The following is an 18391-nucleotide window of genomic DNA, read 5'->3' on the forward strand; positions in this document are numbered from 1 at the left end:
TTTGTGGACAGAAGAGCAAATTGAGAGGGAATTTGTGAGTAGCTGTTAACGCAGAATTAACTAGCCTGTGGAGGTATTCTGTTGGTTTAGGGATTAGAACAGTTGGTTCTTCACATGAGTGATTGCGGTCAAATATGGCATTGGGCAAGAACAATGCACTTGGGGTCATCCCTTCTCAGTGTTTGTTGTTGTTTTGTTTAATCTAGAAGTCTTTTATTATGTGTATAGTAGTGTCTCTATATTGTCTCCCTCTATATACATTCATGGCAAATAAAAAATACTTTATTAGGCTCTTAAGTCTGTTTCCCCACCTTTTCTCAGTTACTGAGAAATGAAGGTTTGCTTTATGATTAGTGTTAGTTGGTTTTGGATTGAAATCTGTGTATATGGAAAGGAATATATGTTATCACTGTATTTTCCTCCACTTCATTTTCTAAAGATCTCTGCAATCATGTTCTGTTTACTTTCCCCATAGTACAGCTTTCAGGAATCTCTAACAGCAGAATTAAATCTGTTTTTGTAATTGTTTACACTGGCTAATACCCACAGTATTCAGAGCTAGAGAAACTGACAAATCAAAGTCTAAAATCCCTTAAACTGTCAGAACAAGTGAGATTCTCATTTAAAAGCAAGGTGTAAGAAGAAAGGACCCAGAACCTAGCCCTAACTCTAAATTAAATGGAAGTATTAGTAACTCACGTTAGCTCTGTAAAGTTATATTGACTTCTAAGGAGGAATGAATGACAAGAATGAGAACAATCCCACTAATGTGTCCTTAAATTTAAATTAAGATATTATTATGTACAAGGGCATTTTGCAGTGAGAGAACTAAAAAATAGGTAAATTAAACAGAATCCATGATCTCTAGAGGTTTCCACTGAATTTCTTAGAACTCTCATCAAAAAACTTTTTCTGTGGCTGTTTCCTTTATTCAACTTTTCCAGGAAATTTTTCTCTTTTACTCCTTTCTGTGAATGTTATCTCTTAGTTCTGTTTTTCATCCTATCACCATTATTTCAGTCTTTTCCTGCATTTAGTGATCTGTTACTTTAATTCTGTTTTTTAGGATTTTAATGGCTAAAAATAATACCAGATTTTTCAATGCAAGTTGTAAAGATAAAAGACCCTAACTTTGTGGAATATAAGCCATTAGTAGCCAGTTCTTTAGCCACTATTTTTAAAACAGCACATTTTTGGATTTCAAAATTCAGTTTCTTGACAGTAGATGTAATTTTACCTATTTTAAACTTAGGATATTCAGATTCTGTCTCTCTAGTAGGCCTAAGGTTGATAGTAAATACCTTACTAACGGTGCTAATGAAACATCCTTTTAATACACAGTGCTAATGAAACATCCTTTTAACACATAAAAATTATTATTCCTTTTCATTTGATGACTAATTTAGCATTATAAATAAAAAGTTGTAGTAATGTAAAGATCCTTCCTTTAAACTTTTGCATTTTGGTCCCAGAATTTTGACACCAAATGGCAGATTGAGCAGGTGCCAGTTGATTCCTTAGCACTAAAATGTTGAAGTATCGTTAACTGACAATGCCATGGATTTAAATCTCAGGGTCAGTTTTGAAGAGCAAATGCAGTATATTTTTACTATTACTTGTCCTACTTATTAGAATATGGTCTCAAGGTTTGGTCACTGAGATATACAATTCATTAATTTGATTCTAGGCTAGCCATGTAAAAGAGGGAGGAAGCGCTGGTCTCATTCCAAGCCAGTTCCTGGAAGAGAAGAGAAAGGCATTTGTTAGAAGAGACTGGGACAATTCAGGTGATGAGCTCAAAACAATGTGTAACAAGTAGTCCTTTGTGATCACCTTTCTTTTCCTCTTTTCATCTGAATCAGCAAATAAATTTATTTAAAATGTATCTAATCCATCCCATCTACTTTGTTGTATCTCTCTCAAAAGTAAACTTTTTGATCCCTCTCTGCCACCTGCTGGTATAGTTATCAAAATTAGTGGCTCAACTCACTTCTGCCCCCTTCTGCTCTGTAGGACACAACACTAGAAAGGTAATTCTCCCACCCCTATAGAATACCACAGGGCAGTTTTATTATATTCTGACATACTGTTTTAAGTTATATTTGTCTTGTCACCCTTCAGGACCTTTTTGTGGAACCATAAGTAGCAAAAAAAAGAAAAAGATGATGTATCTCACAACCAGAAATGCAGGTATGTTTTAAATACCTTTTCGAAAAGTCCAAGTGAGATAGCTTTAATCATTAATTAATGTAGCATAAACTCTGAATATATAATTTTAAATGAAAGTAATTCAGATTAATACCCAACTGTAAGGGGATGTCACTTGAAAACACGGTACAATATAATATGAAGACATTATTTAAATCTTGATACTGTATATACTTGTACTGTCACCAGAGTGGTTTGTGGGTTTTTTGTTTTGTTTTTTGTTTTGTTTTGTTTTTAGGTATAGTTTACAATAAAATGAATTGGTTAGGATTTATGCTTGTATTATTGAAGGAACAGTATTATTAATACTATTTATTTCACAGAACCTTGATGGTAATTTATATATAATTTCTAAAGAAATGCCTTGATGAAGATACTAAAAGAGATGATTAAGAGCAGCTATATCTTGCCTTAACATTGTCCATGATAGTTTTGGGAAAATAACACTGGACCAAACAAATCTTAATCTGATCTAGTAGGATTCTCTCTTAAATCTTTTAGACTAAAAAAAAGGTAAATATGACAACTACCATAGTTATTCTTTTCAGTTCTAGAGGCTGACAGGCATGAAATGCAGCTCTTTGAGTGAGAAAGCCTTCTGAAAGGAATTGACAATTTTAAAATACTTTATAGACTTCAGAGCTGCCTCTACACTTGTAATAAAACTAAATAGCACACTATAACGGAAATAATAATAATAAAATAAGGGGAAAATAGACTTTCCCTTAATGTTGTTGTAATCTTCTGTGGAAAAATTATGCAAAGAAAGAGTTGTTATTATTAAGATAATCACCTAAGGAGGAAGTATTATTACTGCAGATTGAGAGTTATAACTAATAACAGGTAATATACTATTTCAAACCCACTTTGGCCTTATTATTCATTATATATGAATTATATATGAAGGATATATATCCTTACAGCTTTCTTGCAAAATAGAAAACTTGCTCACTAAGATTTAATTTTGGAATGTGTTTTGACAAAATAGTTTGGCTCCAACATTTTATGTATAAATTCAGAGTCTTAAAATTTAGTTGTCAGCATGTTCGAATGCATTTATTTAATCAAACTGGTGTTTGCTGACTAAGCATGCAGTATTTATTCATTTATATTATTGGATGGGCATACTCATTCTATGGGACTTACTGAAGCAGCCACACTAGGTGTACTGCCATCTTTTATATCTGGTATACACTAGTTGGCTGAACAAATTACATAAGCTAATTTGTAATTTGATTATATATATTAAAGGAATTATTTCTAGTGATGAATTGATAAGGTTTAAGTGGATAGAATATGTGATGAAGGTAAAGCACAGGTATTTTCTAGCTTAGACAAATTTTTGAGCAAATAGATGGAAGCAGATGTTTAAATCAAGATATAAAATAGTTTATTGTACTTTACCAATATAAAAATGATTTTTAAAACTATTTTAAAAATGAATTTATGAAAACATCTGTAGTGAGTATAATTCAAGTGATATTTACCTATCCAACAACTAAGCCCTTATTGAACAGAATTGCAGAAGTTTTTCATCCATCTGAAAGATAACTGAATATGATGATTTTCCATTTCCTTTTATATTTAGAATTTGATCGTCATGAAATCCAGATATATGAGGAGGTAGCCAAAATGCCTCCCTTCCAGAGAAAGACATTAGTATTGATAGGCGCTCAAGGTGTGGGACGAAGAAGCTTGAAAAACAGGTTCATAGTGTTGAATCCCACTAGATTTGGAACTACAGTGCCATGTAAGTTTTCTTTGCTGTTTAATTGAAATCAAAGAGTAGGGTAGGACAGATTATTATTTTTATTCCCGAAGGTTTTTTTTGTTTTGTTTTGTTTTGTTTTATTCATAGAAACACACACAGAGAAAGAGAGAGAGAGACAGAGACACAGGCAGAGGGAGAAGTGGGCTCCATGCAGCTCCATGCAGCGAGCCTGACGTGGGACTTGATCCCGGGTCTCCAGGATCATGTTCCTGGCCGCCGGCGGCGCTAAACCGCTGCGCCACTGGGGCTGCCCTCCCGAAGAATTTTTTAATATGCCAGTGGAAATAAACAAGTAGAAGATCCTGAAAAACTCAGTGACTCTACAGCTTTCTTGAAATAGTTAATAGTTAAGTCCTGTCAGCTTGTTGCCCAGTGAGAGTTGCTTCTCCAAACTTTTTAATCCAGAAATGGTAGTTAAATGCAAGTATTAGGAGTTTTAGCAGAATCATTATTAACTTTGTATTTTGTACAACTGATGTTTATGTGAAAAGTTATATTTTTTTAACCCATTTTAGCAAAAAGAAAAGAGGGAAACCTGCTGAATCCTCAGACCGCCCCCTCCATGTGGCCATCCCTTTGTGAATTTTGTGCATTCTCCCTTGTAGCTCTGTCCTACAAGATCATAAACCTGATTTTTGATAGCACATCAACAGTGATTCATCTTCCTGAAGCATTAATTAAGGTCACAAAGGTTGACATAAAATAAAAATAATAGGGATGGGAAGCCTAACTATTAAGTGAACTAAACATTCATTTTATGATCTTTACATTCTTTCCATATTTGCATATTTATGTGGAAAATTAAGCAATAATGTCAGAAGTATACCTGATAAGAACAGATCACATCAAGAAGTTAGATGATGTCATAGACTTGTTATGAAGCCTAAAGCACATTTGTCTTTATTTTGTAAATGTATGGGCCTTTGCATATGGGAATTTACATGCTCTCTCCCCTGAACAATGCAGGAGACAAGCCAGCGTTGCCCTTATAACTCCCCTTTCTGTGTTTCTATTGCTGACTGAGCCCCTTTTTAATTAATATACCTTTTTCTTTAGGTATATTAATGCCATTAAGCCATTCTGAATTAATTCTTAGCCTAATGTCACTCCATCTCTTTTAGGTGAATTTTAATGTTTCTCTGCTTTCATCTGGTATTTCAAGGTTTTATTTTCAGTGAGTAATCTTATTGCTAAAATTCTTAGGGTTTGGTTGGAGGAGTAATAACCATGTGTTATTTGTAATCTCTTCATGGTAAGGCCTTGGATTCCATTGTAGGCACTGCAAGTCACTAAATTCAGACAAAGACTGGTTAAATAGTTAAGAAAATAAAAACCTCTCAATGACCTAAGTATTTTAAAGTATTTTGTGGGATCCCTGGGTGGCACAGTGGTTTGGTGCCTGCCTTTGGCCCAGGGCGCAATCCTGGAGACCCGGGATCGAATCCCACATCGGGCTCCCGATGCATGGAGCCTGCTTCTCCCTCTGCCTGTGTCTCTGCCTCTCTCTCTCTCTCTCTGTGTGTGACTATCATAAATAAAAAAATAAAAATAAAATAAAATGAAGAAGTTTACTTTTAAAAAAAAATTATTTTGTTTCTCATTTTATCAACTTAATACATGTACAGTATTTTAATCAAGTAGTTCTTAAAGTTATGTAAATAGAAAAATTAACTGCCTGTGTTGCTTTGGCCTACTTACCAGAAAGAGTTGCTTTTCATGTTTCTTGCTATTTATTTGGTAGTCTTTCATATTTCTTAATAATGTCCTCATTCTGCAATTTCTTGCTTTATCCAATATAAGCTTTATCTTTTGACTTCCTGACTTCCCAATATAAAAATAAGTCTGGTTTCAGTTCATTGAATTTTACTTTCTTAAACAGCTTCTCCCTCTCCTTCCTTCCATTCAGCAATTGCTGGAGTTCCTTTTTTCTTCCTGTCTTTCCTTGATTTTATGTGTGTATGTGTGTAATTTTTTTTTTTTAAACCAAACTCTCATCCAGTAAGTCATGTTTGTTTTCTTGGAGACCTCTGTCTCAAGAACCATAGACCTTCCTGCTTCAACGAAGATGAGATGCTCTCTGTTCTGTCTGTGCTGCTGTTGACATGGGAATGTTTCCTTTTGTTGCTCCCCTGGGTTCACAGTAGCCTTGTTTTGCTGGGACATATCCTTTTGTAACCTTACAAGAAATGGTGTATGAGGTATAATTTCTTTATCTTTGTATTTGAAGATGTATATTTTCTGTCCTATATTTGATTGATTGCTTAACCAAGAATAGAAATTCGAGATTGTAAAACTCAAAAGATGTTACTCTTGAATCCAGTTTTTTTTATGCCACTGCCTTTGTAATCCCTGTTCTTTCATACATGACCTTATTTTTTTGCACAGACATTCAAGGTCTTTTGTTTGTTTCACTTTGTTGTTTTGCAATATTTTGAATATTGTTGAAATTTTTTTCATGTTTGAATATGTTGAAATTTAATAATAGTATTCCTTTGTGTACATCTTCATTGTGTACATTGTGTACATTCATTGTGCTGATGACTAGTGGACTCTTCAGACTAGAGACTCATGTCCCTCAATTCTGAGAAATTGTTATTTCTTGGATGATTTCTCCATGTTCTCTCTGTTCACTTTTTGTAGAATCTGTTAGCTGGATGTTAAACATCCTGGATTCATCTTCTCAATGTCTCTCTCGGTCTCTCTGTCTTTTTTAAATCATGTTGTCTATCCCCCCCCACTTTTTTTTTATCCTACTCTTTAAACGATTACCTTGAGTTTTTCATTTTCTATTCCATTGTTGCTTTATGAGTAATCCTATTTTTCATTTTAGGATTTTCTGTTTATTGGTTGTTTTTTCCACAGCATTGTTATTTGTGGGGGCTATATCTTAATATATCTTTAAGAATAGTACATAGTATATCTTTCTTTAGGTTTTTGTCTATAGCTAAATTACCTCTGCTTTCCTCTGGGTTATTTTTTCTGTTTGTGGTATGTTTATACGTATTTTCCCTTTTATGCTAGAGGATTTCTTTCTTTTATGCACTGATCCTTGGCGGTACATTCATACCTAAAAGTAAGTGTAATAACTGATTGGAAGCTCTGTGTACTTGAGCAGATCTGGGTAATTGGCTGAGCTTTATTATATGAGATAGGCAAGGAGAGATCTGTTTTGTTGAAGGAACCAAAAAGTTGGCATAAGATATTTTTGAGGGCACACCTGGAAGGCTCAGTGATTGAGTGTCTGCCTTGCTCAGGTCATGATTTTGGGATCGAGTCCTGCATTGGGCTCCCTGGAGGGATCCTGCTTCTCCCTCTGCCTATATCTCTGCCTCTCTCTCTCTCTGCTTCTCTCATGAATAAATAAAATCTTTAAAGTATATATATATTTTTTTTTGAGGGGAGCTGTTAAATTTTCCAGAGAAGAGTTTTCAGATATCCCTCCTGCTGATACTGTTCTCTAACAAGATGGAGAGAGAAGATATGGATTAACCTGCTCCATATCCATAATTACACCCCCACCTCCAGTTTTCAGCTTCTTGCTTCAAAGTCCTAAATCTCTTTAGTGTTCTGGGGATAAAGTGGTCCAATTCTCATCCATAACTCTCTAACGCTTTATAGTTTATTCTTCCTTAATTTCTTTCAGTAATATTTGTAGTTTTCAGTGTACAAGTCATATGCTTTTTTTGGTCAAATTTATTCCTAAGTATTTGTTTTCCTAATTTTTCCTTTTCAGATTGTTCATTATAAATGTATAACCTTGCTGAATTTGTTTGTTGTAATTTTTTTTGCAAATTTCTCAAGATTTTTTATATATAAGATCATATTATGTACAAATAGAGATAGTTTTCCTTATTCCTTTAAACTGGGTTCCATTTATTTCTTCTTATTATCTAATTGCCCTGATTAGAACCTCCAGTGCAGCATGGAATAGAAGTGGCAAAAGTGGACATCCTTGTCTTGTTCATGGTGTTAGAGAGATACCTATTCAGTCTTTTATCACTAAGCATGATGTTAGCTGTGGAGTTTTTGTAGATAATCTTCCATCAGGTTGGAGAAATTCTCTTCTATTCCTAGTTCATTGACTTTTTATCCTGAGAAGGTACTGGATTTTGCCAAATATTTTTTCTTTATTGAGACAATAACATGATTTTTTTATTCTTTTACAATAATTGTGTTCCTGTGGTAAATCCCATTTAGTCATGGTGTATGAACCTTTTGATATGCTTCTAGAATCAATGTGCTAATATTTGTTGAATATTTGTGCAGCTGTAGATAAGAAACACTAGTCCATAGGTTTCATTTCTTATTATGTTAGCTAATGTTGATAGTGATAGTACTAGACTCATAGATTGAATTGGGAGGTATTCTTTTCACTTATGTTTTTTTGGAGGAGTTTGTAAAGGATTGATGGTTTATTCTTTAAATTCATAGTTTACCCTTGAAAGCATCCAATCCCAGGATCATTTTTGTAGGAGGTTTTGATTACTGATTCAATCTTGTTATAAGTCTGCTGGGGTTTTCTGTTTCTTTTTAGAGTTTCAGAATTTCTGCAGCACCTATGGTAATATCCCCTCTTTTATTTCTGATTTTAGTAATTTGAGTTCTTGCTCTTCTTTTCTTGGTCATAAAGGTTTTCTTGGTTTAAAGGTCTGTCAATTTTGGTGTTCTTTCAAAAAACTAACATTTGCTTTTTTTGATTTTCTGTATTGGTTTTCTATTCTCCATTAATTTCTGTGATAGTCCTATTTCCTTTTTGTTTTGGGTTATGTTTGCTATTTTTCCATTTTCTTTGGGTAGAGTGTTAAGTTATTGGGTTGAGATCTTCATTTTTAATAGACATTTGCAGTTGTAAATTTCCTTAGAAGCAACTGCTTCAGGGATCCCTGGGTGGCGCAGCGGTTTGGCGCCTGCCTTTGGCCCAGGGCGCGATCCTGGAGACCCGGGATCGAATCCCATGTCGGGCTCCCGGTGCCTGGAGCCTGCTTCTCCCTCTGCCTATGTCTTTGCCTCTCTTTCTCTCCCTGTGTGACTATCATAAATAAATAAACAAAAATTTAAAAAAAAAAAAAAAAGCAACTGCTTCAGCTGCATCTCATAAGTTTTGGTATTGTGGTTTTTGTTTTCATTCATCTCAAAATATTTTCTAATTACATTTATGATTTCCTATTTGACCCATTGGTTGTTTAGGAGCGTATTGTTCAATTTCCACATATTTTTTTAATTTCCCAGATTTCTTCTGTTACTGATTTCTAATTCATTCCATTGTGGTCAGGGAATATTATATGATTTTACTCTTATTAAACTCTCTGGGACTTGCTTTATAACCTCAGATAAGATCCATTTTGGAGAATGTTCCAGGTATACTTAGGAAGGATATGTATTCTGCTGTCATTGGGTGGAGTCTTCTATAGAGGTCTGTTAGGTCTAGTTGGCTTATAGTACTGGTCAAGCCTTTTATTTCCTTGTTGATCTCCTATTTGTCTTATCCGTTATTTGAAAGTGTAAAGTGTGTTATTGAAGTCTCAAATACTATTGTTGACTTAACTATTGCTCCCTTCAATTCTGTCAGTTTTTGCAGCATGTGTTTTGGGAATTTTGTTGTTAGATGTACATATGTTTGTACTTTTAAAATCATTTTGGTAGATTGACACTTTTATCATTATAAAATGTTCTTTGTCTCTAGTAATAAAGATTGCATTTATTTATTCATGAGAGACAGAGAGAGAGAGGCAGAGACATAGACAAAAGGAGAAGCAGGCTCCCTGCAGGGGTCCTGATGTGGGATTTGATCCCAGGACCCCAGGATCACAACCTGAGCCAAAGAGAGATGCTCAGCCACTAAGCCACCCAGGTGCCCCAACAGTTTTTGTCTTTTTTATTTTGTATGATATATATATATATATATATCTCCACTCCAGGTCTATTTGTGTTACTGTTTGTATGGGGTATTTTTCAGTCCTTTTACTTTCAACCTACTGATGTCTTTGATCTAAAGTATGTAGTTTAGGGACAGCATATAGTTGGATCATGGTTGCTTGTTTGTTGTTTAAATCCATTCTACCAGTCTCTCTGCCTTTTAATTAGAGTCTTTTATCCACTTAATGTAAATGTCCCTCACCATGCGTTTACTTGATTGTTTCCCCATGATTAGGTTCAAATCAGGCATTATTAGAAAAATATAAAGTCATGTTTTATCCTTCTCTGAATGTTACATAGTAGGTACATCTTGTCAGTTTGTCCCATTACTGAGGATGTTAACTTTGATTATTGATTTAGGTCATGTCTGATAGATTTCTTTACTATAAAAGGTAACTTTCATTTGTCATTAATAAGTAATCTGTTCAAAGATACTTTGAAACTGTAAGTATTGTCCTCAACAAACTTTTACCAAATTGTTTTAGAATCCATCAATAATTTATTAATTTAAAATCTTTTCCTGAATTTGGGTAAATAGCTACCAGCCCAATAAAATCTTTTCTCATATTTTTGGAATACACATTCATTTCCTAGAATCCTTGCAGTTAGGTCAGTTGACTAATTTGTTTCTGGCAAGTAGGTAACTAAGTGGTTTGTTGGATGACTGAGCTCTTTGGGAGTACAAATAGCAAAGAGCTTTATTTTCACCCAGTCACTGATTTCATCCATCACATCTTCTTTTCCTCTACTTTTCCTTCAGCCCCCTGGAAGATTCTGTAACTTTCTCATCTCTTTCAGTTAAGAGAACTGTGTTATTTTGCTAAATAAGACTTGTATTTTGAGTGCTTAAGAAAAGGCTACTCCAATTCAAAACTTCAGTGTTGCATCCAGTTCACTGTCTCTCCCTTTCTCACAGATCATTCCTGATCCTTGGCTTAGGTCCTATATTGTAAGGAGAAAAGTGTAGTTTGTTTTATTATTCTCCCTTCACATCCTGCTCTGCTACTTCTCTTTTTCAAAGGCAGGGCAGGAAGAAGTGGGGATAAAGGGCTGTCATGTAAAATCTTGCCTTTTGGAGACTGGAATTCTGTATGTCACAAATGTCCAAATACTGTCTCTTCATTGAGGCCTATTTGTAGATAGGTCTTTCTTAGAGATCTCCATACTTTGCCATTCCCTGGCCAAGGTATTATGATCCAGCTGTCCCCTTGAGACCAATGCCAAGCTCCAAACCCGTATTTCATATTCTCCTTTGGTTCTCTACCTTTCGTTCTGTCTTTCTATATAGGATACCTTCAGAGCAGTTCAAGCCAGGCTATCTTTTGAATACACACACACACACACACACACACACACAGCCCACAGGAAACTCATTCTTGCTTTGCCAAACAGTGGAAGTATTAATCACCCCACTGCTACAATATGTCATCATGGGCTTCTGGGATTATCCAGGGAGAATCATTTTACCATGGGGTAAAGAAGAAAATAAAGCATTCTACTCTGAACCTACAATTGTTAACCTCAGTGACTCCTTTCTGAGTATAAATAAGATAGAGGTAGTAGACAGATGATCCTGGGATAAAGTTGGCCATTTTTTAGTAAACTCTGAATGAGGAGGCTCTAAATCCTTGGCATTTTAGCTTCTATTTGGGACTTCAGAGGGATACTGTGAGACTGGAAAAAAAAAAAGTCTTATTCAACATTCTCTTTATAAATATAGTGAACACAATTAAAATAGCTTCTAATTACAGAATTATATTCTAATTACAGAATCCTTATACTATTATATAATTTATATTATTTATATAAAAATTTGCATACTTTTTCTCCTACTTAACACACTGGTCTTTCTTTTCTTCAGATTCTTCAAACTTATCATTCACACCTTTTTGTTCTTAATGGCCCCTCAGCATGGAACCCTACCTCCCAAATCTTTAGATGCTTAAATTTTGTTTTGTACTCAGATCTCACCTTTTTGTTGGCCTTTGCTGGCCATTCCATCTAAAGTAGCCCCCCCACTACCTAGTAGTTATGTTTTAGCACTTAAATTCTTGTTTTTTATTTGACTACTCCCCTATCTCCATATTCAAGACTATGTCCCATGAGAACAGAGAGCTGCTCTGTCTTTTGTTCTGCTTAGACCCAGAATGTAAACTAGGATCTGGCACGTCATATATGCCCAAGAAATATTTAATGAATAAATGAATGAACATTATATCATGAGCTTTTTCTTCACAAGACATTGTCGTTATATATTTTTTATGTAAATAAGTCAGTCGGAGAAGGACAAACATTATATGGTCTCATTCATTTGGGGAATATAAAAAATAGTGAAAGGGAATAAAGGGGAAAGGAGAAAAAATGAGTGGGAAATATCAGAAAGGCAGACAGAACATGAAAGACTCCTAACTCTGGGAAATGAACTAGGGGTGGGGGAAGGGGAGGTGGGCGGGGGGTGGGGGTGACTGGGTGATGGGCACTGAGGTGGACACTTGACAGGATGAGCACTGGGTGTTATTCTATATGTTGGCAAATTGAACACCAATAAAAAATAAATTTAATTTAAAAAAATATTATCCTAATATCCTAAGAGTGGAAAGGAACTTAAATATGTGGCAATATAGTTGTTGGGTTTGGATTTTTGTTTTGTTCTGATTGACTTTTCACTAGGTAATGAGATTGTAGTTGAAATTCACTTATAAACTAGGGGCGGGGATCCCCAGGTGGCTCAGCGGTTTGGAGCCTGCCTTCGGCCCAGGGTATGATCCTGGAGTCCCGGGATCAAGTCCCACATCAGGCTCCCTGCATGGAGCCTGCTTCTCCCTCTGCCTGTCTCTGCCTCTCTCTCTGTGTGTGTGTCTCATGAATGAATAAATAAAATCTTTATAAACTAGGGGCATCTGGTGGCTCAGTTAAGCATCTGGCTCTTTTTTTTTTTTTTTAAGATTCTATTTTTTTATTCATGAGAGACCCAGAGAGAATGGAAGAGGCATAGGCAGAGGGAGAAGCAGGCTCCTCACAGGGAGCCTGATGGAGGACTTGATCCCCAGGCCTGGGATCACACCCTGAGCTGAAGGCAGATGCTCAACCACTGAGCCACCCAGGCGTCGCAAACATCTGGCTCTTAATTTCACTCAGGTCACAATCTCCTGGTTGTGGGGGCAAGCCCTGTGTTGGGCTCTGTGCTCAGGGCAGAGTCTCCTTGAGATTCTCTCTCCGTCTCTTTCTTCCCTGCTTATATGTGTGCTCATTCTACCTCTCTAAATAGATAGATATTTTTTTTAATTTACTTGTAAACTAAAAACATTTTGATAATAATTAAGTTTCCCTTAGCATGGAGGTTGTGATGGGGCAGTGTGTGTACCTATACATATTTATTTCAAGCAGCACATTCCTATATATGGTTTCATTGTAGAGCTTCACCAAAAAACAGTATTCTTCTAAAATTATATTCACAGATATTGAGCCAGGTCCTACTATGTATTTATTTGGGAAATTTAAAATTGCCTTAGATGTTTTACCATATCACCTCTGGTGAATAATTCCAGAAACCTTAGACATCACACATTTTTTTAATATGAAAAGGCATCATAGCATCTTGAGGATCTTTAAGTTACTTGACTGGGATGTCTGGGATGATCACCCTCAAGGCTGAGCCAGGAAACCACAGAGGAAGAAAAGGAGTCTTCTTATACCTAATGATCTCATTTATAAATTAGACCCTTATTATTGAGCTTGAATTTGAAGTTCATTCTGTTCTTATAAAGGCTTTCTTAATGTGCTATGCTTATTACACATAGTCAAAATATTGTCAATTTTTGATCTGGATTACTTTTTAATTGCATGTGCTTAATGATTTCATCAGATATTCTTCACATATAAGAACTTGATTTTATATCTGACCTAGCCTAGATTAAATTAAGGCTAAACTGGAAAATCACATACACACACACAAATTACTTTTCTTCTTCCAAACTAGTGTTAACAAATTGGTAGAGAGTACCTAACTGCATCTTTGCAGCAGTTTAAAAGAGAATATCCTTTCCTGTGCTAGCTAGCCCAAGTTGCAAAGGAGTTGTATATCTCTGTAAGTATTCAGAACTCTAACCTATCAGACGAAAACAATCCTCTAAATTTTGACTTGGTCTATTAACTGTTATTCTCTCAGGAAAAAAAAATACTGTAGGTTAGAGTAGAGGAAGTTAGTAGAACATAATGACATCAAGTGTGACTAGATCCACCACCAGGGTAAAGAACAATTAACATTTCAGAATATCAGTAAGCAGTAAGCTAAAAGAAGGTTTAGTGTTAGGGTGAGGAAAAGGATAATTTGTGGATAAAACTACATTTCAGAAGATTGATAATACTGACTAAAAATAGAATTTTGCTCTTGTTGAGTTGCTCAATTAGTAAGTGTTCAAGTGTAAAGAAAGAATATAATTGATATTCCTTAAGGAGAAGGGGAATGCTGGTGGCAACTGGAAAAGATCTTCACTTACAATATACCTCATGCTTAGTAGGACTCCTCATAGTTAAGAATTTAAATTTAAGGCTCTGCTTCTAGGTTAATATATTTTCAGATTCAAGCTGACTTTATAAAGCACTTTTTTAAAAATATAAATTGTGTGTATTGGGGACTACCTCTTAAAACATTCCTGTAGGTTAGGAGTCAACAAACTTTTTAATTCAAGAGCTACATAACAAATATTTTAGATTTTGTGTGCCATCTGGTCTCTGTCACCACCACTTTACCATTGTAAAATGAATGAAACCATAGGTAATAAAACAAATGAGCCATAGCTATGGTTTAATAATATTTTATTTACAAAAATAAGAAGCAGACCAGATTTGGCCTTAGGTCATAATTTGCCAACCTCTGAACTAAATGGCATTGTGTCTGAAATCTTAGGTACCTTGTGCATTTTGGTATCAATTTTAATATCCTGCATTCTCTTTGTATAAATTCTCAACATTTAGTTACTTCACGGAAACCAAGGGAAGATGAAAAAGATGGTCAGGCATATAAATTTGTGTCACGTTCTGAGATGGAAGCAGATATTAAAGCTGGAAAATATTTGGAACATGGGGAATATGAAGGAAATCTCTATGGAACCAAAATTGATTCTATTCTTGAAGTTGTCCAAACTGGACGAACTTGCATTTTGGATGTCAACCCACAAGTAAGCTGCATGGATTCCAAAGTTGCTTTAAATTTTTAATTCCTGTGAAGTTTTTGTTTGGTTTTATTTTCAAATTTTGAAGGTGCCTCTTTCTCTCTATCACCTGTTGGTAATAGAGAACCTTAATACGCATCCACATCTAGTTAGATAAATCTCTGATCAATAATTAGGCCACAGAGGTTTAGATAACAATAGAACTTGATAGAAGTTTAATATTTACTTACTTGCTCAAGTAATGTGTAAATACACATTAGGAAATATTAATTTTAAAATTTCAACAAAGCTACAACAAAGAATAAAGAATTAAAGTCCCACACCTTCCCAACCAATACACACACACACACACACACACACACACACACCATTCTCTTCATTCTCATTCCTTCTCTCTCTCTCCGACCCCTTCTCACCCCACTACATTCAACCCAACTTCCGTACTCAGAGATAATTATTAATAGTTTGGTATATATCTTTGTCATTTTAGTATGCCTTAAATACAGATATATAGATATATCATTTTATTAGTTTTTTATGGGTTTTCTATTTTCCTCTGTTACATAAATAGGAAAATTCTGTATAGATTCTTTAGCTTAGTTCTTTGTAATTGCTCCATAGTGTTTTGTAGTACAAATGTATAATTTATTTAACCACTGTCAGTAGACACAGATTATTTCTGCTTTTTCAATATTAACAGAATTCTACAAGTAACAGAGAAAGCATTTACATTATTCTTGATGATTTTTGGATCATTAAGTTCAATACTTTCCTTTTTCTGAGAATTAAAAGGTAGTATGACTGAGGTCAGAACATAGTTAATGGATCACTATTTTAGGAAAGAAATATATGAAATCAAAAGGATAGAAGGGGGCAAGTATTAAATTACATCCTTAATCCTTAGAGGGCAGATAGACTTTGATTAGTTAGCATTTAGTATAAATTAAAGGGTAACATAATTCAAATTTTAATCCCATATAAATTAGTTTGTAATTATTCTTCTACACAGGCCCTGAAAGTGCTGAGGACATCCGAATTCATGCCCTATGTTGTATTTATTGCTGCTCCAGAACTAGAGACATTACGTGCCATGCACAAGGCAGTGGTGGATGCTGGTATCACGACTAAGCTTTTGACGGTGAGCAGTTCTATTTAGGCTGACAATATTATTTTACTCCTAAGATTTTTTTCTTTTTTCTTTCTGGGCATGTTTAATTCTACTCATATTAATGAAATATACTATATGATGTATTGCAGAATAAAAATTCATTAGATGTAGCTAGGATTTGGAATATTATGGCTTTTACTTAAAAATAATCATTCACTTTATTTTAAAACACAAGTTTATTCCTCCTATGTAAATGAAATGGAGCAATATTAAAATATGCATATAAATCCAACTTTCATTTTATCAATGAGGAAACTGGGCTCCAAGACCATTAACAAGCATATTCATCATAAGGTTTACTACTGGTTGTTCTGACTTTTAGTTCCTGTTACCTGTTTTCTCTTGTTCTCCTCTCTCTTTTCATCTTATGGGAAATTTAAAATACATACAAAGGGGAAAAAAATGAGAACTTCCATATTCCCATCACCTAGCTTCAGTAATGTGCAGCCATTTCTGTTTCAATTAGACCTCTCTTCACTTCCGCCCTATCTTGAATTATTTTAAAGCAAATCTTTCATATGTCAACTGCAAATACTTTATCTCTCTCTAAAAGATAGACTTTTAAAATATAACCATAACACCATTAATACAAGAAAATAAGGGCAACTTCTTAATATCAATAATATACTATCTATATTTGAATTTCTCCAAGATTTATAATTTTTTTTACAGTTGATTTGTTCAAATTGGATCCAAACAAGATGAACACGTTGCATTTACTTGATATCTTCTAAATTTCTTTTTCCCCCCCAGCTTAGTTGAGGATAATTGACATATAATAAACTGTACCTACTACAAGTGCACAACTTGGTAAATCTGGGCATATGGAAACACCCATAAAAGCTATCACAGTCAGGATAATATACATGTCCATCACCTCCAAGGGTGTCCTTCTGCTCCTTCAGGATTCCTCCTTCCCACTGCATCTACTTCTTCCCACACTATTTCTACTTCTTCACACTAATTCTGAAATTACACAGTGTTAATCCTGTTTGTTCTTTTTCAGGTTTCTCCAAGTCTCTACTTAACTTTTTGAATATCTGAAATACAGTTATAATAATATTTTCATGTCATCACGTACTAATTCTGACATTTGTGTCAGTTCTGGATCAGTTTTGACTTGAATGACTTTTCTTCTCACATTGGCCATATTTTCCTGCTGCTTTTCCTAGCAATTTTTTATTAGGTGCAAGACATTGTGAGCTTTTGTTCGAGGATGTACTTGTTGAGAGATGGTTTGTTCCTTTCAGGTGTTGCTTTTAAAATGTTATGTAAGACCAGAACAGTTCTTAATCTAGGGGCAGTTCTCCATCCTGAGGCAAGACCATTTGAGGACTCTACCAAATGGCCTGTGCATATTGAAGAGGTCCTGTCCCTGGCTCAGGTTGAATACTTTTCATTTTTTTGTGGTGATTGTTTGGTGGCCTCAGGTAGGTTTACACTGCCCTGCTTGGTATACAGCTGTATGCTGGAAGAGGGGAAGGTTTGCCAGTCTCTGAAGTTTTCTCTCCATGCTGCTATTTTGTTCACGTATTCTGTCCTGTGAACTCTTGCCACCCTGGTCTCTGGGCTCTTAGATCTGTCCCAACTTGGAATATTGGATAGGCTCTTTCTGGGCTCCACCTTGTATACTGCAGCCTAGAAAGTCTTTCAAGACAGTTGGGTTAGTTTTAGGGCTCATTTCATTTGTTTCTCTGAGATATCAGTCTTCTGTTGCCTCATGCTCAAGGTCTTAAAAACTGTTTTTCCATACGTTTTTTGTTTTCATTATCTGATGGGAGGGTTAGTTTAATATCTGTTACTACATCTTAGCTGGAAGCAGACATCCCTTTACTCTGCTCTAATCTGTAAATTCTCACTTCCCACCCTCCCCTCTTTTTTTTTTAATTTTTTTTTTTTTTTTTTTTTTATTTATGATAGTCAGAGAGAGAGAGAGAGAGTCAGAGACACAGGCAGAGGGAGAAGCAGGCTCCATGCACCGGGAGCCCGACGTGGGATTTGATCCCCGGTCTCCAGGATCGCGCCCTGGGCCAAAGGCAAGCGCCAAACCGCTGCGCCACCCAGGGATCCCCCCTCCCCTCTTTTGTAGCCTTCAATTTTAGTTGTTCAAAAAAATGGGTTAGGGCACCTGGGTGGCTCAGTTGATTAAGCATT

At 35.3% G+C, this 18391-nt stretch overlaps 1 protein-coding gene across 6 annotated transcripts in view; it reads left to right on the forward strand.

Moving 5' to 3' along the window:
• The window catches only part of PALS2 (protein associated with LIN7 2, MAGUK family member), a 107063-nt gene that overhangs the window by 83574 nt on the left and 5098 nt on the right, over positions 1–18391 (forward strand). For all 6 annotated transcript variants that reach the window (XM_041727668.1, XM_041727667.1, XM_041727672.1 and 3 more), the window contains 5 exons: positions 1688–1787; positions 2122–2190; positions 3797–3958; positions 14873–15075; positions 16079–16207. In XM_041727668.1, coding sequence (XP_041583602.1) covers positions 1688–1787; positions 2122–2190; positions 3797–3958; positions 14873–15075; positions 16079–16207 — 663 coding nt within the window. The remainder of the gene's footprint in view (positions 1–1687; positions 1788–2121; positions 2191–3796; positions 3959–14872; positions 15076–16078; positions 16208–18391) is intronic.

The sequence above is a fragment of the Vulpes lagopus genome, chromosome 13 (genome assembly GCF_018345385.1).
Source record: "Vulpes lagopus strain Blue_001 chromosome 13, ASM1834538v1, whole genome shotgun sequence".
Classification (NCBI taxonomy): Eukaryota; Metazoa; Chordata; class Mammalia; order Carnivora; family Canidae; genus Vulpes; species Vulpes lagopus.